Consider the following 21,831-nt stretch of genomic DNA (forward strand, 5'->3'; position numbering starts at 1 on the left):
CAGAGTCATGAACTTAGGCCAACAGCTACCAAGAAGATGTGATGACTAATCCAAGATTTAAAGTCCATATCAATATCTATATCTCTGTCGCTATCATCTGAATCTCTAACACCTATATCTACACCACTTCAAGAGATAGGTGCTTAAGAACTGAATTAAAACGACACTGGAAGCTATCTGCTAGCTTTGTGCCTGTATGCTTATGCTCTGATGGCACCCATCACATGCCATCCAAACTTCCAGCTTTTCCCTTTCAATTACTCAGATATTTTGTGGCCCCAGAAACTTCTGCCTGAACCTCACTTCATTCCAGCAGTCTCCCTCAACTCTGTCTCCAGTGTCCAAACCGTGCTCCACTTTATAAAGGTTACTGGCATTCAAATTGTGCATCTGTGGCATCTTAATCCAAGCAAAAGGTTGATGCTTCGTTGTTGCCAGTCAGCAGGGCTCCGCTGAAATTAATGGGTCCATCCCGACTTACACCAGCTAAGCGTCTGGCTCTATATGTGATGGACTCAAACCATGTAGCTCCTTGCAGGAGTAGTGGAGATTTTCAGCAAAGAAGAGCCCGGCACAGGATCATTTCAATTCCAGTGGAGTGTGAAGGGCCTGGGGCTGAAGGGACAATTTTCCCCCTGGAAAAGTGCTTTTGATGAGGGAGTTCTAGTAAAACTGAACAGCAAAAGGCACTTGTTTAACTCAATTTATATAATGTAATGGAACTTGGATGCTAAAGAACATTCTCCTAAAAAGCTTATAAACACCATTGAGCTACAGAGGCATACTAGAAGCGGGGGGGAGGGGGGACAGAGAAGAAAGTCTGGTCCAGTGTTTGCATTGTTAATAAGAATTAGAAATGAAAGCCGTGCCTTTGTTAAAGGCAACTGGAATGAGAAGCATGCCGTTTCAGCAGAACTGGAGCAAAAATGGTCTGAAGTGATTGACAGCCAGTGTAAAGAATGAGAAAGAGAAAAATGTTATCAAACGTTGCTGGCCACAATGCAGGGTTGAAATTAACAGTGCTGTCATATATAAAGACTCTTCTTTTTAATCTTGTTAGGGTGCCTAATGCGATCATTCAATTGCTTTCTTGCAATATATTAAAAAGAATATTTCAATAGTTAAACTAGCAATAAAGCAAAAACCAAGTCTTTCACAGGTTTCAATATCTAAAGATAAACACCGAATTGGTGGCTATATTAAAAAATAACATATAGCAGAAACTAAGCAGAATACAGAAGCCATGTAGCAACTGAATGATAAGGTAAGGTTCTAGAAATAAAATATGTATATTGTAATTAATAAAGGAAGACTAAAATAAAATGTACATGCATTTATACAGGTAGCAAAGACAGTTAGTTGTGTTTTCTGGACAATTTGAGAGATAAGACCATAGAATAGACTTTCCTGTGAAAATAATCAAGTTCCATATTATGCCTCTTTGGGATTTTGGCTCACTTAATTGCTGTTTTAGCACGTTGTCCCAAAATCTAACTTCTCTTACAATCAGGAGTACTACATAATCATGCTGATCAGCAAATGTTTAAATTCTAAAAATAATACAAGAATCTGCTAATGTTACTTTTCCAAAATTAAATACTTTCCCTGCCTTCCCCAAAAGTATAATACTTCTTTCTAATGAAATTGTGTAGATGGACACAAAGAATGTGGACAATCCAAGCCATAGCTGGAAACAGTCTATAGCCCTATTTTCTACTCCTCCCTTGGCAAATGCAAATGTAATATCTTTCGTCGCTTTGTCTACTATCTTCCTACCTTCCTCAGTTTCTCTTTCTCTGCTTTCTCCTCCATGGCTTCTGTATTCTGCTTCTGTATTCTGTATTCTGTATTCTGTATTCTGTATTCTGTATTCTGCTTCTGTATTCTGCTTCTGTATTCTGTATTCTGCTTCTGTATTCTTGCTACATGGCTTCTGTATTCTGCTTAGTTTCTGCTATATGTTTCTCTGAGTCTTTGTACTTGGCTAAGCTTTCTAGCTACGGCTGAGCAAGGCATTCAAACCAACGATGGGATCTCCATCTCCTAAATCTCTAAGGATTTAGGAGCAGACTGACAAGACAAATCTCTGTAAGGAATGATTCAGAAATAATTGATCCTGTCTTGTTGCACAGAGATAAATTAAAGAATCCCTTGCAATTCCTTCCAGGTAATTTTTTTTCTCAATCTATTAACAATAATGAGAATTGCTCCCAAGCCCACATTGAACTACATAGAAAGTTTACCTGAAAGCAGTTCTTAGGCACTTTACATATATACCCTAAATTAACTGTATTTTACAGGGAGTTTTGAGTGCTCAAAAAGTACAGGGCTGGGCAACAAGCTGAATAACAATACATATTTAAAAAAAGGGTCTTTTATTTATATCCGAGGCCACATTTCCAAAAGTTATCCCTGAGTAGCTGTTTCATTTGCTATTGCACTTGCAGAGCATTTGGAATATTGAAATAAAAATGAACCATGTGACAAGTATGAATGAAAGTGAAAATGTTTGCTAGGACTTCAGGTACACTTCAAGAAAGCAACAATAGGGTTTCAGATACGTTGTGTCCCTATATTTGTGCATACCATTGCTTCGCAATCCCCCTTTCTTTTCCTGTTAAAGTATTTCATTCTTCCTATGCCTGCATTTTTGTTGTAGTATTTAAGCTGAATTTTAAAGGTGATTCATGGAATAAAGAGCACAAAACAATAGAAAATCTGAAAGAAGGAAAAACCTCATTCTTCCTAAGGACTGGGTGTTAGACAGCGAAACCATCTTCCAGAGCACTTATGTTATTTAAAGACAGACTGGACAGAGCACTCCAAAGTACTGTGTGTATTTACATTCCATGTTGCTAGAGGAGTGGATCTGATTATTTAACAATCTTTTTCGTCTCTAATTTTGTCCAAAATGAATGCCTTGGCATCAGCAACATTGATTATAGGAGGCAGTAACATAAACAAGCGTTTCTCCTTACACATTTTGCCTTTATGTCAGATACTAAGTACAGTACTATTGCCAAAAACGTATTTCTGAAATACTGAGAAAATAGTAGTTTCCTTGCATATGGTGACCTCTTTCTTGCTTTCTCTTTTATTACTTTAACACATATAGAGAACTTTTCAAAATTATTAATATAATCTGTTCCTCTTTACTTTGATATATACAATATAGAAAATAAAGCTCTAAAACAGGATGCTTTTCAGTAATTCATAATTAAATATGCAAATTCCACAGCTAAATTTGGACATGCAATTATATGACTAATCACATTTCAGAAAGCCAGAAAATTGCAATTGCATGCTTAAATAGATGGCCAGGCCCCAAACCCACATGGGTGCTCTTGTTCTCTCATTTCAGAAAAAACAGTTGCTTTGCTATTAAATGGCACCCACTGAAAATTAAATGTACGGGTTTGTACGGGTAATTTGTGTGCCAACTTAGACATGTCTTTTCTCTTTTATTTTAACAGAAGTTCAGTTTTGAAAATATGTAGCCCAACAAATTTTAACTTTTTGTCATTTTATACGTTGCTGACCCTTGACTACATGTCTTGTTGCTGTAGAGTGGCCGTGGATGGACCATACGGATCTGCAACCACAGACGTCTTTCACTACCGAGTGAGCGTGTGCATTGCAGCAGGAATCGGAGTCACGCCGTTTGCCTCTATTTTAAAATCCATTTGGTACAAATGCTGCAACCCTAACACAGTACTGGCGCTGCAGAAGGTAGGTGGGAAAGTTTATCGCTCCATCAAAAAGTTCCACAAATGAGCCCCTTTTGCCAGGTTAGAGAGACAATTCAGAGCTAGAGACTCACTTGAGTCCTTTAACTCCCTCTCAGAAGCAGTCACTTGCTGTGCAGCTGCCTCAGGAGCTGTTGTGGGGTAGAGTCTCTTGAATTCACTTTCATTTGAAATTCATTTCCAGAGGAAGAAGGTATCCCTAGCTGCAGTGTTTTTACTAAAAGCTGAAGAATCAGGTTTTCAATAGCAACTGGAGGTAAACATGGAATGTCTTTCGTAGCTAGACAGATAGTTAGAGAGCTAGAGGAGAAATTTGTCCTCTTTCCTACAAAAAAACACCATATTGCAAGGTTGTGTCAGGCAGAAGTGAAGGGCAGCACTTGCTCCTTGTCCAGCTGCAGGTTTCGTGAGGGTCCTTTGGCTGCATGTCCTGGTCCAGAGTGCTGCATTCAGGAACCATTAGCTGCTTTTCTTACCTTGCAAAATCAGGATATTAGCCAGCATAGAAGGAATAAAAAAAGGCATTTAAGCTCTGGATGAGATGCATATATCAAGATGCATATTACTGCCTCAAAACCACTTTAATTATTTTGTTGAAAAAATATATTGGGGTCTGTAAGGCATGGATGGCACCAATTAAGTTAACATATTCTTGATCTGCTAACCTGTTATACATCTTCTGCTAAGGATATGTGAGGCAGCACGGGGGGAGGATAGGTGAAGAAGAGATAATGGGTGAAGTAGGGTGAGGGATAAGAAAGTAACAGAGGAAAAAAATCAGCATTAAACATTCTCTGCCCTATCCATCATAGCAAGCGGTAGCTTGTGGATCTTACAGCTTCTTTTAGCTCATTTTCCAATGTAAAAGCTGGATCAGGAACTGTTCAACATTTCACATTTAAGGACAGATGTTGAAATTGCATTGGAGTGGACAGATCTCTGAGAGGGTCAGTACATATGGAGCTGATTGCAGGACCAAGGGGCTGATCTTTTTAAATGAAAGAGTGTTAAAACTGGCATCTTAATGACAAGCTGCCACTGAAAAAGCATCTGGGATTTTAGTAACTGAGGAATTGAGGACAGGTTCAAATTGCCAGGAGGGATCTTTGAGGCAGAAAAAGCACTGAGAAGGGAAGGAAATAAAAATGAAAATATGTACTAGATGTGAAAAGAAGTGTATCTGCATACCAGAAACTACCTTTGTACCAGAATGATCTTTTTCACTGGAAGGAGAGCTACATATACGTATATACATGTTATATATGTATACTATGTATATTCTATATCTATACAAGTAAAATTGTTATTATTGTCATTGCTGTTGTTATCTTAAGGGAAAAAGAACAGAATTTAACCATGCATTGAGAGTATAGTATACCTCAGGGTGTTCATCCATAGCTTAGGTTGAATCTTGGGTAAATGTGCCGGCAAAGATAAGTGCGTGGTGCCTTCTGCCATGGTTTTCTGCTATAGAGTTCAGTTTTTCTGAATTTCTGTGAAATACAAAAGTATCATGATTTCTATATGTCCTTTCTCTATATCTTGGCTTTCTTACTGGTGCAGTGGGAATACCGATGCTTATTTTTCACGGGTGTTATGAGGCTAAACTTCATCGGTATTTGTAAAATATTTTGAAAGCCTGGATGAAAGGTGCTGGGGAAGTTCACAGCATTACTTAAAAAATTTAGCAGTCATCTTGTGAGAAGGATTAATCTCAGGGTAGCTCCACATTTTTTTCCATTGGTTAAAAGCTTCCACTTGTGGTGTAATTACAAATAATTTAATCTTCCTCAAAGTATTCAGCACTCTCTTTCTGCCATGATGAGTACCATAGAAATGTCTATTAAGGAAATAAATAAGAGGTTTTTCTTTTTTTAACAACTTCGTTTTGATTTGAGTACAGCTATCATTACGCTTATTGAACTAATATTTCTTAGTGTTGCCCACATACGGTTGAGATATAAATACTCATAGCTTCCATAATGTCTGCAGCTGTATAATTTAAAAAGCCCAGCAAATCAAAAGGAGTACACATTTGTCTAATTGATTCTTCACAATTAAATAGCCTTAGAGCCTTCATTTCCCTATCATTTTTTTGCGATGAGGAAGGGTGCCACTACTAGTCATGGCTGGAAAGTTTCTACTAGCTTTAGTTATGCATAAAATGATCTTTTTTTCACATTAGTGGTCTCATTTTTCAGATCAATTGCTGCCGAAATTGATAAAATTGTACTGATCCATCAGATGATAATATTAGCAAACATCCACTTTCTCTTTTACCCTATATGAGGACATAAGAAAGGTCCTACTGAGTGTCGCCAAAGATCCGTCTAGCCCACTATCCTGTCTCCAGCAGTGGCTGTTCATGAACGCCTAGGGAAAAGTATACAGACCAGAAAATCATACGGCGATATGTCTTTAGTGGACACCTTCTCGCCTTTGAGCAACTTGCAGTTCAGTAGCGTCTTGATACAAGAGCTGCATCTCTGTGTTTAATATCCCTTAGCAGATTTTTCTTCCATGAATTTGTCTAATGGCTTTTTGAGCCCATGTAGACCTCTGACAGCCACAGCAAGTTGTGGCAATAAGCTACATACAGTGAGGAAAACAAAAACACTTTCTTCCATTTGCTTTGAGACCGACCGTCCCTGCCTGAGGTAACCTTCTGCTTCGAGCTCTACCCCAGCCCACATCCTTCTCCGCAAAACATCTTCCCCTGAAGACCTAAAAACCTGGGCTCTTTTTGCTGTCAAATGTGACCATCTTTCTGAAGCTGTGTTTGAGAACAGTTTCGGCCTCTTGCTTCAAATTTAGCAGTATGAATTCGGGACTTATTTATACGAAAGGCTGCTTGCTGCCACCCTAGCTTTAAGCCGGCGCCAAACCCCAGTCCCCCGCACGCCCCGGGCAGCGGGCACTGCTGCGCTCTACTTGCATTACCCCACTGGATCAATTAATCAGGCTGAGGAAGATCTCTGGTCTTTTTTGGTATGCTACAGCCCATGGGTGGTGTGGTATACTTAGGAGCAGGAGGGACTAGGGTTTTGCAGGGATGTGCCCAGCTGCAGGTGCAAGAGGGTTTTGCAGGGACTCGTCATGTCTAAGAGGGAGCAGCAAGAGTCAGGGATGAAGGTGCCTCCCTGGGCATCCCTGCTTCATCACCTTTTACACCCCTTTGAAAAGCCGGCTTTGCCCAGAGCTGCAGCTCCACCTCTGTCTTCAGGGAGCAGGGAGAAACAGACGGGTGGTCATCAACGGATAATTATTAATGACTTTCCACATGATGGAAGCTGATTTACAAAGTATGTTCTTTCACCTTACAAGAAAGAGGTATCAGAGCTCTTGCTCTTGTCTGTTGTACAAAATTCAGGACGTGGGAAACTGAATGATAAATCTGCATGCCGTTGCAAGGGAGCAGAGTATTACAGAAATAAGTGACTACTCAAAACCCTGCATTACAGATCTGATTAATAGCAATACTGCATCTAACTCAATTTGCGAAAAGAGCACTTGGAAAATTTAAGACAGTTTACTTGGGCAAGCCATCAAGCTGATGAATGTAGTTGATGGGGGTGGGGTGGGTGGAGACTAATGAAACATAAATCTAAACCAGATTTTTAAGGGTCCTAAATAATTGCAGTCAGTTAATAGTATGAGTCTTACAAGAAAAAAACACAGGATTCAGAATAATTGTTTAATTATAGAAACACACTGATGCTGGCTTTATTCTACAGTTTTAATAAGGATTAATTTTATTGTGCATTTATTGTATTTTAATTATACATGTAATATGTTGTGCTATGCTACGGGCAGTCAGTGTAAAGAAAGGAAGATTCTTTGTAAACACCATTTATTTTAACATATTATACTAGAAGTCCTCTTTGATCTAAGGGAAAAGGAGACCTTTTACCCATAGGCCATCCTTGTTCACTACCTCTTTTCTTTCTAAGACTATAATTATGGCCAAAAATACTTCTTATAATGACAGTCTTTCTTCATTACCAAATGCTCTCCACCTCTAACCTGTGAAAACTAGAGGCAGTGCAATGGGTACCACTTCAGCGGAACCGCACCAGGGATGAGTTTAAGGAATTTCTGTAGCTTCAGAAAGCTACATCCTTTCTCGAGAGGACTGTGCCAGAGGTGGCTTGACTCAATCCTGTTGGACTGACTGTTACCGTGACAGCTGGGTCTGCAACCAGCTAAAAGCACTCCTTCAAGCTCTGTTCTGGAAACCAGTCCCCCATTTCCAAGACCGCATCGTCTCAACTCATCAGCTAGCTTTTCTTCCTCCTTCCCTGAATGCACTTGGCTCCCAGTCCTGCCCACACGCTCCCAGTTGCTACCCCATGCACAATTCATTTTTCATTTAGAAGCATGTGCCTCCTCTCCACACACATGTACTAAACATACATTTCCATAGAATGAATGGCTGAAAAGACTTGAGAAATAAGATAGTCAAGTAGAGGCCAGGGGAAGAAATTTGTCACTACAAATCCACACTGACAGTGTGATACAGACTGACAGCACTCAGTGGCCTGATTTTCGAGGTGCTGAGGATGTGGGACAAGCGGGGACTTCAGGATTCAAACACAAAAAACTACATAAAAGTTAAGGCTAGAAATCCTACCTAGTTTCAGTAACTTACAATAATGCTGTTGTTGGTCACAAAAATGAAATGCTATAAAGTCAGGGCTTGCTTTTTCCTCACAACCTATGCCAGTGTAAAGCAGCAGCAACCCCCCTGTAAAGCAATGAGGTTGTATTTAAGGCAAAACATTGAAACAGAAGGGGAAAAAGCAAATAGCCAAGATGGGTGGTACTAAAGTTCTGCAGACAGTCCTATTCCTACGCTGTAAAAATACCCTACTTAACCCTGAATGCTTTATCTCTGTTTCCTGGGATCATACTTCATTTATATTTCTTACAGAAACCACAGATGGTCCCTTACAGTACACTCAGATCTAGGAAACATCTCAAATTACTGTTAGTCTCTTTCACCAAATCTCCAATGAAGCATGGTGTTACCACATTTTTCTCCCACCACCTTACCAGAAGTCTGACAACCTAGCATACTGAATCTTCAGGAAACTTCTTTATAGCTTTCTGGTTTCTTCTCTGATTTTTCACTTCAGAAGTGTCCAATGTGCATCTTTATCTCATTGATCCTATGGAAAAGGATTTCAATTTCCAAATCATCAGAGCTCTCACAATGATTGCCTTGGGGAGAGACCTTCCAGATTACCTTTGATACTGAGGTATAATAAAAGACAGAGGGGCTAGTGAGCACAAAAAGATGGGTTGGAGGAAATTAAGGGATTTTGCAACAAAATAAAAATTGCAGTCACAGTAAAACAAGTTCCAACCATTCCTTTGTTATAAGCTTATACATTGTCCTCCATGCCGTTTCTTTTTCATCTGAAATTGTGTATTTTTAGGCTTCCTCCATGACTGTGCATTATTTCTTTGGAGGCACTATAAAAATAATTAAACTCAAAATTACATTGCCCACAGAGGCCCATTTGAGGTCTGGTGCCCTCTGTTCAAAAGTAATGATGGATCGTGTGGCAAGAGCCACAGAACTCGAGTTATAAGAATTGCAGTCAGATTTGTCTTATAATTGTGGTTCAGCCGGGCATCAGGCTGGTGCCTGGGCAGACACCCAGGGAACTTCAGACATTCACCCCCTGGGTGGTGCAGGAACTCCCAGTCTGGTCATCTACACAGCTGGAGCGGCTCGAGACGAGGGACCGAGCTGAAACCAGGGCTGTACCGCCAACCCCCTTGGCAGCACAGCACTGGTGGAGGAGGTTTCCAGGTGGGAATTTCCAACTGTCCTGAAGACTCCCTACGGCAGCTCCTGCTCTGCCTGGGCCAACTGTATGTCTCAGTGTGTTGATTAAGATCCTGGGAGGGGAATCTTACCAGTCCTGAGACTCCGCAGGCAGTTCCTGCTGCAAAATTGATTAACTTGTACGGGGTCAGCAAATGGTCAGCAGAAACTGTTCCTGCAGAAGTGGTCACACAGGACAGTCTTTTATACATAGTTAATTAGTGAGAAGATGCTTTGTATGTGGCTAAGACAATAGATCACAATAGATCACAAAAGATCATGCACATGCTGGAATGGTCACAAAAGTCCCTGAGCCAGCTGAATATAGGAACTGAGCAGAAAGAGGGGTTTGGGGAGCCTCACCTGATCCAGCTGAAGATGCCACAGCAAGGACTTTTGAAATGGAAACTCTCATCATCATATGGACAGTGACTAACCATCTTGTTTGAAAGATTTTATTCCCTACGCAAGCATTACCCTATGCCAGGATCCTAATAAATCAGCTTTTTTTTCTTTTAAACAAATTCTCTACTCTGTTTGTGACTGACTGCAGTAGAGGAGGAATAGACAGAAATAAGCCATAGGAATGATTAAAGGATGGAAAATTAGCCTTTCAGTGACAGATCCCAGGAATGTTTGGTTTACCATAGAGAGTATTATAGGATGACTTGATTCCAGCCTTTAATTTCTATCTGGGGAACAAAGCTTTAATAACAGGCTCTCCAATCCAATAGACAACTAAAACAAGATCCAGCATATGGAAGATGAAGCTAGAGAAATCTGGATGAGAAAAACTCTGTAAATTTTTCATAGAGAGGAGGTTTTCAACCAATAGAAAACCAATCATGGGATAGTGGTTCATTTTACCCCTTTGGCAACTTTAAAATTACAGTCTCATGTTTCTCTAGAAATTATATGCTCCAATTTAAACAAGAAATACATTTTAAAAGAAGTAGGGGCATTCTGTATAACCTGTTTTATACAGAGTGTCTGACTTGAAGAACATAACTGTGTCTTTTGACCACATCAACTGTTAACCTATAGTGTGAGGTTTTGAGAAACAGGAATTCCTTGCTTCAGTGCTGAATGAAACTGAAATTCCATCTTAAACATAACTGAAAATAAATCCAAAATTTCAAAGAATTAATAAAGTTATTTGCAAGAAATGCAGGGTTAGGTATTATGAGTCAAAGTTGATACGCACTGGCAGGAAAACTGATGGGAAACTTGCACATTGCTTATCTTCACTTGCACATTAATATTTTCACTCAATGTTTAAGAATAAAATGAAATTTTTAAAAGATAGAAACTACATCATCAAAATGATGTGTAATTATGTTTAAATTTACAGTGGAGAAGAGTCACACACTATGTGGTTAATGAGTTTAGCCAATCATGAGGAAGTTTTATTGAAAGTTTGCTTCTTGTTAAATCTCTTTACTTTTATCTGACAGGTTTATTTTTACTGGATTTGTCGAGACCCATCAGCATTTGAGTGGTTTGCTGATCTTCTGTTCCATTTGGAAACAAAAATGGCTGAAAAAGGGAAAAATGATTTTCTAAGTTATCATATATTTCTTACTGGCTGGGATGAAAGTCAGGTAATAATTAAAGTCTTACAAGTCTGAGTTAATGTACCTTGCTTTTCCAGTATGGTAGCATATGGAACAGGAACAGCTGAATAAATGAAGGATGAAGCAGAAAGACAAAGAACTGTAAATATAAAGACACCAAGCCGTCTGTTTCTATCTCACATTTAGGAAAACAGGAATGGAGAAATCAAGCCAATGATCCTTCCAGTCCTGTATCTTGGCTTGGGCAGCACTGATTACCAGGTGTTTTGCAGAAAAGTGCAGAGAGCCTTTCAGGAGCTTGTGAAGGGACATTTTGTCCATGTCTTCGAAATGGAGGGTTGTATAAAAAGTGTTTAGTTTGTTTACTCTTATTATTTAGTATAATTTTTGTTGTTCACATATATGTCCAGTACACTTTTGAACCCTGCTGTGCAACAAACTCTATGGACTAATTCATGTTGTTTGAAAATATATTTTCTCTGGTTGACTTCATATTTGCTGTCTTACAATTTCATTGGATCATCCCAACTCAAGGCACTTAATCCTTAGACTGGGTCAATTTTATTCAACTTCTTTAGTCTTTACCTAGACCCAGATGAGTTGGTTTTCTCTCCCTCTTATTTTTAATGGATCACTCAGATGACATTGTGATCAGTTAGGCACCTGCCAGAAAAAACTCTCACAGGAAAGTCTTTGCTCTACTGTTTTATTTCCTGCTGTCTCTGTTGAATGAAGGACTGTCTAGTGGAGAGTAAAAAAATAGATTTCATACAGCTTTTCCCTTCCTGCCTCTGCTCCCACAAAAAGACATTGTTTCTTTCTGCTTTCCTTAGGGCTTCTGTCAAGTAATGAGGTATGTGCATAAAGCTGTATTCAGAAAAATCTACTCCTACCGTGAAGTATACGGCAGTCATAGAAACCACCTCTGTGCATTAGCAATATCACAGGGTATTACCTAAAACCTGTTTTGAAAGAAGCTATTGAGGAACCTAACAAAACACAAAGTTGCCCTCATCTCTCAACTGTTACCATCCCACTTCCCTCTTGGGCAAACATCAGGCCAGAAGTCAGGCAGGGAGACAACTGTTCTTGCTGCGATGTCTGACTTTTTTCACCCGTGTGCCCTGCACTTGTCTGAAGTGCCTCCTTCTCTTCAAAGCCCGTCGTCCAGTCTCCTGTCAGCACTGCCTCGTGATCCTGTGCTGCCGGTTAGGTGACACAGGAGCATCCCTGAAGCTGTGCTGCCTCCCCACCTATACTGGTACTGGTCTTGCTCCTGGAGCCCCCCAGCATCCCACCTCTAAAGGGCTGTAGGGGAAGAGGAATGCTTTTCAGTGGCTGCTTCTCCTACTCTGACCAAGTCCAGGGAACTGTGCTGGGTAACACCTTCTTCAAACATCTACAAAGCTCCCTCATCTTATAGGTCTTACTTATCTTTAGTAAATTCCAATTCATCACTCCTCAAAATTTGAGCTTCAGCACCAGTAATATTTGGATGATGCTTTACTTTACTTCTCCCTCAGCAAACAACAAACCCAACATTCTCCCCATTCTCTCCCTGTCTCACCATATAGATGACCAGTAGTCCGGTGAAGCTGAACCCAAGCAGGATGAGCAATTTACAACTGCTAGTGCACCCTCCACTACTGGCATTACTCCTCAGACATAATGTTTGTTCAATGCTCCAAGCGCGTCATAGATTCCATGTTGGCATCAGATGGTCAAACAGATATGGCACATGTCTGCCTCTGCTCAGACAAGAAATCATGTTTCAACCTATTGCTCCTTGCAATGCCCCTGAGATTCCTAGGCAACTTAAATGCTGTGAGCTATAGGAAGGGCTAACACCAAAAATCCTGGAAAAGTTCCACTTAATGTGAACAGAAATAGCCCATCTGCTCAGTGGCACGATTTTGCTGTAAACAATTAAAAAATCCTGCAGTTCCCCACCTCCCACTCCCACCAAACACTTTAAGTTTTTTCTTAGACTATTCCAAGTCCTCCATGACATTGGCCCAAACTAACAAGAACCTTTTAGAAACATGACCTCTTGTGACAACTGTGCTTGACCGAAATAATTGAGTTGTTAAGCATCATGGAAGACTTATTAGCATGAGAAATATACAATATTCCCAGGAAATGGATCTAAATTTCAGCAATCACTTCTGCAGGAGATGATAATGATGCCTAGTTCATGCTAGCTAGCATGAACTAAATGCAAAGCCCATTTTTTAACTTAGCTTTCCTCTGGTAATTTCTTGACAGTGATAGTAACGATGATAGTCTGTAGTGAAAACAAGCGTATTACTCCTACACAATAGCAGCACAATTAGGAGAGACAGTGGTTTTGTTTTTAAATGCACCTCGGAAGTACTCAGAGAGCATGGCAATGGGTGTAGCATAGGAGCTGAGAGACAGTAAATGCCCATGAAAATCAGGATTTGTTTTCTTGGTGGTCGGAGTGTGCAACTCGCTTAGTTCAGTGCTTCACCTGAGCTGATCGACTTTCTGCACCTGCCTCCACCCAAGGAGAAGAGTCAAACCACTCAGGGTTTTTCCCCTGCTGAGCCGGTACATCCACTGTCTTTTCCATCAGCAGCAGAATGCTCTGGACTTACTTAAGGTGCATGTAATTGCTAATATTTATTGTCAGACTCCGTTACAGTACACTTTGTTCCCTTTCGTAAACTCCAACTCGGCCTTTAAAACGGTGACTGTCACTTCAGGATCTGCAATGAAGGAAGTGTAGGGTGAGATATTCAAAGGCTGAGAAGAGGTTTAGGAATCTAAGACCTGCCTGTAAAAGTGACTGAAGCACTTCGGCCCAGGCCAGTAAAGACAGGTATTTAATCCCAACTCATTTCAAACATTTAATCTCAAGAAGCTGAACTCCTTTGAAGTCTCGGGCACTTTTGGAAGTGCTTTTTACCCTTCTAATAATTTTGTAAACTCTTGAGTACTCGTCTCCTCTCTTCTCCTCTCCTCTCCTCTCCTCCTTCCATTTGATGTTTAGACAGTTTTGTTTCCCTCATTAATACTCCTGTCTTTCACCATAAAGCAGCATTATTGCTTTCTCCTCTTACTTGGAGTATACATTGTTGACTCTAAAATTATTGTCTTGTAAATCTGCCTTTAGGCTACTCACATAGCCCTACATTATGATGACAAGATGGATGTAATTACTGGTTTGAGACAGAAGACCTGCTACGGAAGGCCAAACTGGGACAACGAGTTCAAGCAACTAGCCGAAAACCATCCTAGGTAAGGCACGTTGGCTTCTAACCTTGTTAGGTAACTCTTCTCTCAGTATAAACAGTGGGAGAAGGGGAGGGAAAACCTTTCTAAATGACCCTTTTAAAATAATTTAGTTTTTTTGCTGTGTAGAAAGAAGATTTATGCTTAATGAAGCTTTTAATGAAGAAATCTCGGAAAGAGAATGCCAATAAAATCTAATTTTTGGACAAGAAAATCTAATATTTAGAAGTATTTCAATATCCTGGCCTTTGTCCAGATGTAATTGAAACACACAATCCAATTACTGTTCTGCACAAAGGACAAAGTAGCATTAATTTCCCTTGAAGATGGTTATTAAAGAGATAAACTGTGATTTTTTTCTTATGATGTCAAGGATATGTTTGTTCCCCTAACATATTTGGCTACTCTTGCAAGACTATGCTGTTCTGTTATTAGTTCATCTCTGCTGGCAAAGACAGTTCGTTTGAACTTGGTGGATTCGCTAGTGGTCTGAGAAAAGCTTCTTTGTTCCTGAAAGCCTTTGAAGGAAGAATTTGAAATATTTTGTGTTCAGCAGTAGAAAATTCCAGAATCTTTGTGACTCTTTATGATTTCCAAACATTTACCTGCTAATGCAAAATAAAGGCTTGCACTTGGGAGACAGAGATACAAAAAGAAAAAGAAGAAAACTTTTTTAAAGATGAAAAAGACCCAAGAAAAAGCTGAAAGAGAGGAGATCAAAGAGAATACAGTAAGCTACAAGAATACCATAAAATTGGAAAAATAACAGTAATAGAGAAACCACTTGATGGAGGTCAAAATAAATACAATCAGGAAATATGAAAGATTAAAAATAGAAAAAGGCCAAGAGTAGAAAATACGGTTTTTGAAAGACCTTTTATAGGGATGCTACTGCATGAACAGAGCTTTTAAAGTTATAGTTGGAACATTATTTTTCATAACTTTTGTTAAGTACAACTGAGAGAAATCTGGTTTTCTGATGCTTAGGGAAGGAGATGGGCATTAACTTTCTATACTGGATCTTGTGGTATTTCCTTAGAAAGCCAGTGCTAAAGTGACAGAAAAATCTGTATTTGCTTCTGAATCTAGATGCCCATGTTCATGGTCAATGTTGAACCTTTTAAAGAAAACCTTGCATGAAATAAGCATTCCTTATGAGAAAAAAAAACCCTACCTTTTCTTGCTCTGAGTTACAGAAGGTTCAAGAGGCAAAGAAACTCAAGAGTTTCTATTGTGTGATGGAACAATCAGCTTTTACGAACTGACTAAATTTTGGGTCCCTGCACTTAGGTCCATGGACTTTCCCTTGGCTGCAACACTGTCTTTTAGCGGATTAGCCGGAATACACCACTCCAGGTTAAACCCAGTGCAATGGAGCACCAGAGCAATATGGGCACTACTTCTGGGGCCTATGGCTTGGGCACCCAAATCATATCTACAGCCCCTCCTTTAGACGAGCAAACTTTTTGAAACTCATGCTGTCACTTGTCACTTGCACTGCACGTAGATTGAGCTTTCCCCAGTAGCACAGCATGTGTGTGTATCTGTGTGTACATATATATGTTTTAAAGCAATACGTGCTGTGTACTTAGAAGCAAACCCTTTACGGCACTTTGCAGCAAGTAACCAGGTTTCCAGCTCCCTGTAACAGACTTGTGTGCTTATGAACACAATTCTTTGTTACATTGGTCATTATCTTATTTTATAAGAACTACCTATTTACAAATTTTGTTATTAAATCAGCCATTTAAAAATTGTCCATAGGCAGAAAAGTGTTAAAATGAGGAGAGGGAAAAAAAAAAAAAAGAGAAGAAAACTCAGAAGTAACTGAGAATTTTGTGTATTTTTTAGAAAAGAAATTAACTCGGCTGGAGAAAAAGCATTGAAAATTTTCAGCCTAAGCAGTGTGTTTTCTCCTCTGATTAAAAAAAGCTATGAACATCAAAACCAAAGAACTACCATTTAAAATAGTTTGTGACCTCTAGTATAGCAATCCAAATAAATAATGCAATAAGACATAATAAACACTAAAGTATTAAAATAATTATACTGTAATACTTTGTGACAGTAACACAGATTTTTTCAAATGTATTTCTCAAAAAGCCATTTCAAAAGATGCAAAGGTGGAGGCAGCCAAAAGGTACAGTTTATCCATTTACTCTGCTACTCTCATGTTTTTGTTGTTATTGCAATTACAGCAACAGTATTGGAGTATTCTTCTGTGGACCCAAGACCCTCTCTAAGATCCTTCGAAAGACATGCAACTCATATTCATCAGCTGATCCAAGAGGAGTTCAGTTTCACTATAACAAAGAAAGCTTTTAGGCTGTACTTTTTAACTATATAATAGGTATTACCAAATTGTGTATTTTTTTCCTCACCTTGTCCTGTCCTCTACTCATTCTGCAGCATTCAGGCCAGATATTAGGAGCTGTAAATTGAAGTAGGTGCATTGACTTCAGTAGAAAAATGCCATCCTATGCCAACTAAAGATTTGGACCCCATCCTTTCCTTCAAAGAACTGCTTACTTACGAAGAACATTGCTTACTTAATGATGCTATGAATCCATCTACATCTACAAGCACAAACCACTAACCTTTGAAGAAAAAGGCATGAGTAAAATGGACATTTAGAACTGTAACATACTGTTGTGTATGATCAAACTACTACCGCAGGCAATACTCGCATTCCTGCTGTTTAAGACGTGCCCGGACATTCAAAGCATTTTCCTTTCTGGTGTTCTGATTTTGCACTTCTTAAAGCCTCCCATTGTGCACACATCCACATCCCTTTTGTGCCGTGGCAATTCTGTTTATATACAAAACGTCCAACAAATTCCTTTTGCCCTACCAAACTATGCACCATTTAAACCTGCCATTTCTGCAGCGATGGTGGCTGTCCATGCCGTAAGCTAATATGTTCTGAGGGTTAATATGTTAAGGAGAAATTTTTGCACTCAGCAAATGGATCTCCTGAGACAGGCAACTAAAACTGTGGAAAAAAGGTTCAGGTGTCCTTTACATGTCACATGGCTTCATGTGCACTGAAGAACAGGCTTTAAAAGATACAGAATCACTGATACATGACAGAGTGACTGAGGTGGGAAGGCACCCGTGAAGATCACCTACTCCTACCCCCCTGCTCAGAGCTGATTCAGTAAAGACAGGAGCGACATTTGCATTCTTCCAGTCCTCAGAACCTCCTCCCATCGCTATGACCATTCAAAGATAATGAAGAATGGCCAGCTCCCTCAGCACTTGTGGGTGCATCCCATCAGTTCCCATGGACTTGTTTAAAAGCTCCCTAACCTGATCCTCCTTCACTGAGGGTAAGTCTGAATTGCTTCAGATTTTCCCATTTGCCTCAGGAGCCTGGGATCTCTGAAGGTCAGCCTCACTTGTAAAGACTGAGGTGAAAAAGGCATTGAGTACCTCTATCTTCATGGCCTGGGGCACTAGGTCCCCCATCCCATTCAGCAGCGGACCAACCTCTTCCTAGTCTTCCTTTTGCTATTCATGCATGCATAGCAGCCTTTCTTCTTGCCCTTCACTTCTCCTACCAGACTCAACTCCCAATGGGCTTTGGCTTCCCTAACCCCATCCCTGCACACTCAGTGTCTCTATATTCCTCCTGCATCACCTGTCCCTTCTTCCACCTCTTGTATGCCTCCTTTTGTGCTTGAGTTTTGTCAGGAGGGATTTGTTCATCCATGCAGGCCTCCTACCACCTTTGCTTGACTTACTCCACAGCAAGAGGGATCATTTTTGAACTTGGAGTAGGCAATTCTTGAAAATCATCCAGTTCCCCTGGACCCTTCTTCTCTCTAGGACCATACTGCATGGGATCCTTCCAAGCATGGAATTCCTCCTGTGTCCTCCCCATGCCACGTGTGTTAGTGGCACTTCAGAGAGGCATCCAGCCATGTGGGTTTTCCAGAAGAGGTGTTAGCTGTCCTGTAGGCAGTTGCTTGTTTCTGTGGATACCCTTAGGGTGGGCCCCCTTCTGCCCTGTTCCGCTGATTGCGACATCTTTCCTGTTCACATCATCCCGCACACTTTGCTTGTCGCCCCAGTCCGCCATTTCCTCACTTGACTGTTGGTCATCCACTCCCTCCCCATCATTCCTAATTTAAAGCTCTCGTCACAGGCTGGCCAGCCTTTGCCCCACTGCAGTGGACCCCATCTCTTCTAACAGTCCTTGATCCTCAGGGCAGGTCTCATGGTTGAAAAAGCCAGATCCCTGTTGACTTGCAGGATCCATGCCCACCAAGTTTCCCATCATACTGAAAAGCCTTTTGTGGGGTTGGTTGTTCAATAATCTCTGCTGATGCGGGAGGAACTGTGTTTGCCTGCCATTTTGTCATATGCCAAGCTGACAGCCTCGAGAATGGTGTATGGGTGTAAAACGCGCCCAGACGTATATCGCTGCTTAGCATTTTTAACAAAGTCTAATTCATATCTGCATTTCTTGTTTTTAAATCTGCCTTGTAACTGATCCAGCCTTTCCTCATAGGTCACAGACTATGTCACTCAGACTGGTTATCTATCTGTTCTCTGCTATACTCACGTAGCACTGAGAGGTAGGTACAAAACAGTAAGTCATCTTTTCACCTCTGCAAACCTTCTCAGGCAGCTGCTGGGAGTCCTGAAATACAACTGAGGCCAGCTGCAGAACTGCTGGAAATGCTGTTGTCTGACAACTGCGTTTCAAACAACCCATCCAGGGCCTATGGAGTGTTCCCCGGAGCCACGTCTTCTAACATGCTGGGACTAACGTAAAGCTATGCACGCCATCTGTACAACCGCTGATGCTTTCTCCAAGAGAGGACTGTCTCCAGCTGGTTAGGTCAGCCAGCCTTGCAGCACCTTGTATGTCAAAGCAATGAAACAATGGCCTTCATGCAACCCAAATCTTTACTCATCTTCTCGTAGCTCTCACTGGCGCTAGAGCTGCCATGGGTATAGGTCCTATCCCCTAGCAGTCCTTCCCTCACAGCTTTGTATTGCTCATCTTTGACGTCTGAGTATATCATTGCCACCTTCCTAGACCTGATGTTCTCTTCCACCTTAGCTTTGTGACTTTAACACTGTTAAGCACATGGAGCACAGGATAATTCTGGAATGAGGGAGAAACAAAATAAAAAATATGGGAATGTTGTAACATTCACATAAGCTAGAAAAGTGAGAAAAATATTTCCCTATTTCCCAGCACAGAAAGTTAAAGAAAAACTATCTTTGAATTGGACTGAGGCGTAACAGAGTTCACTAGGATCACATAATGCATTTACCCAGCTACACAATAAAAATGGGAGGTAGAAAACATCTTGTGTACGTCAGCACGCAAATAAGACAAATGACAACCTTGTATATGTATACTTATACACACACACACAAAAATGCCCACTAGAGGGGACATAAGTGTATAGACAAAAGAAACAGAATAATAAAAATTATGTCACAGAAGACTCCAGAATTATTTTATACCTCTTCTATTAGGGGATACAGTATGTGTGAACTGAGATCATTCTACAAGGTACAGTTGTATTATTATTAAGTTTAGGGCAATGCATCTTTGTTTTAAAATTGTTGAAGTTTTTTTAAACGCCTGCCTATGTGAAATGATTAATGCGGTGCATACTGTGTAGCAGTGGAGTGAGTGGAGAATTAGAGCCTCTGCCAGTTCACCTAGAGGCATTTATCTTTTATTTTTTTCCCTGGTGCCCGTGCTGAGCCTCAGGGTAAGCTGACACATTTTTTAATATAAATTAAGCTTCTTTTTTTATGTGTGTGGAAAATCTTGAAGGAAATGAGAAATGTGTGTAGGCACCAATACCAGCTGCCATTGCATGAAAGAAAGAGGTGACAATTTCCTGCAGATTCTGAATGATTTTTTTAATGGGGTTGGATCGGAGGTAACAAGCACAAAGATATTGTGCTGCCAGAAAAACAGGATCTGTTCTCCCCCTAGCCTCATGCAACAAGATGTAACATTTAGCTTCTGGCTCAACATGGCATCTCTTCACTGCTTTGATTTATTCCCACTTTTGCAAATCACTGTGGTATGCTACAGGAGCTGCATTTAGAGCCCTTGTTATAGTTCATTGAGTAGCACTGCTGTTATCACCACCAGAGGAGAATTTCACTTGTATCAGGACTGAGTGACCTAGAATAAAGGAAAAATAATAATAATAAAAAAAAGAAGTGGGGAGGTTTGTTGGACTAGGATGAAACTGCAGTTAGGTTGAATGAAAATCCCTTTATTACAAATAATACAATTTAAATCAAAATGGGAACTAGGAAGATTTGGCTTCCTGCCTTGTTTTGAATAACACTGAGCACACAGCAGCTATGATAATGTGAGTGCATATGTAATGACTCCATTATTATGTTTATATAGGGAAACATCATTCACTGTCAGGGAAAATGAAAGATATCTTCATGGATTTGTCCATTCAGCTTCTTCAGCAGGAAGTGTTCAGCACTGTGTAGGAAAATATTAGTAAATAAAATATAGTCATAACAGCACAGACTCACCACATCCTGTGACAGAAAACTAATCATAGACAAGGATCGTAAATATACAGATTAATTACTTTGGCTCTTACAATAAAAAGAGTGGTGTTATAATGACTGAAGTTGTAGTACGGTAATTTAAGTTTATTCACTAGTAAGTGTGAATTGAAATACACGGGTTTATATCTTCTGGGCTTCCCCCCTCTCCCCCTCCCCCTAAGTTATGCATGTAGTAGAAATCAGTTAAGTGAGTTTGCTCCTTAGTTTACACTGAAAGATTAAACAGGAACTGCCACTCTTAACAGAACGTCCATCATACGGTGCATGTACCATATCATCATCATTATAAGGACTCTCCTGCTTCCTTCCTGGTTTTAGATAGAATAAAATGGTTAAGAGAAAATACTGTTAACTAGAAGAAAGTGACAAACTTTTCATATGTTTGAGTACAACTGATTAACAGATTTTATAGGAACTGCCTTAAAGGCAGCTCAGCTACTAGAGAAAAGTAATAAACTAAATGATATGGTAGGTTTATAATCTCAGCTGGTCAACAATTTCAGTGAATTTTTTTCTTGAGGGAAAATCACCTGAATTTCTTCAAGAAGAGAGAAAAGGAAAAGAAAAATGTGGCAATGCTTCCACCCAGCTTGCCCTATGAAGACCAAAAGCTTAAAGGAAACATGCATAGTCAGTAAAGTAATGGGGAATGCAAACCCGTGACGGTCAAAGCAGCATAGCAGGTGATGGACTGGAAGGTGCAGTACTGTGTGCCGCAGAGGAGAATTGTCCCTAGGCCTTCATCTCTTCTCCTGGCAATCAAATACCAGGCGTGAAGTCACCTTGGTGACCACTGACAAGGTGGAGGGCACTCTACCATGGACTGGCTGGCCTAAACCTTCTGAATGCT

The 21,831-nt window shown here is 40.2% G+C and overlaps 1 protein-coding gene across 1 annotated transcript in view; it reads left to right on the forward strand.

The window, feature by feature from the left end:
* The window catches only part of NOX3 (NADPH oxidase 3), a 39,255-nt gene extending 22,522 nt beyond the window's left edge, over positions 1-16,733 (forward strand). Inside the window, exons 10-13 of the mRNA XM_075148122.1 lie at positions 3,567-3,729; positions 11,034-11,180; positions 14,290-14,414; positions 16,607-16,733. Of these exons, the coding sequence (XP_075004223.1) occupies positions 3,567-3,729; positions 11,034-11,180; positions 14,290-14,414; positions 16,607-16,733 (562 nt within the window). The remainder of the gene's footprint in view (positions 1-3,566; positions 3,730-11,033; positions 11,181-14,289; positions 14,415-16,606) is intronic.
* Positions 16,734-21,831: the final 5,098 nt, after the last annotated feature.

Source organism: Calonectris borealis, chromosome 3 (assembly GCF_964195595.1).
Source record: "Calonectris borealis chromosome 3, bCalBor7.hap1.2, whole genome shotgun sequence".
In the NCBI taxonomy this organism is placed as follows: Eukaryota; Metazoa; Chordata; class Aves; order Procellariiformes; family Procellariidae; genus Calonectris; species Calonectris borealis.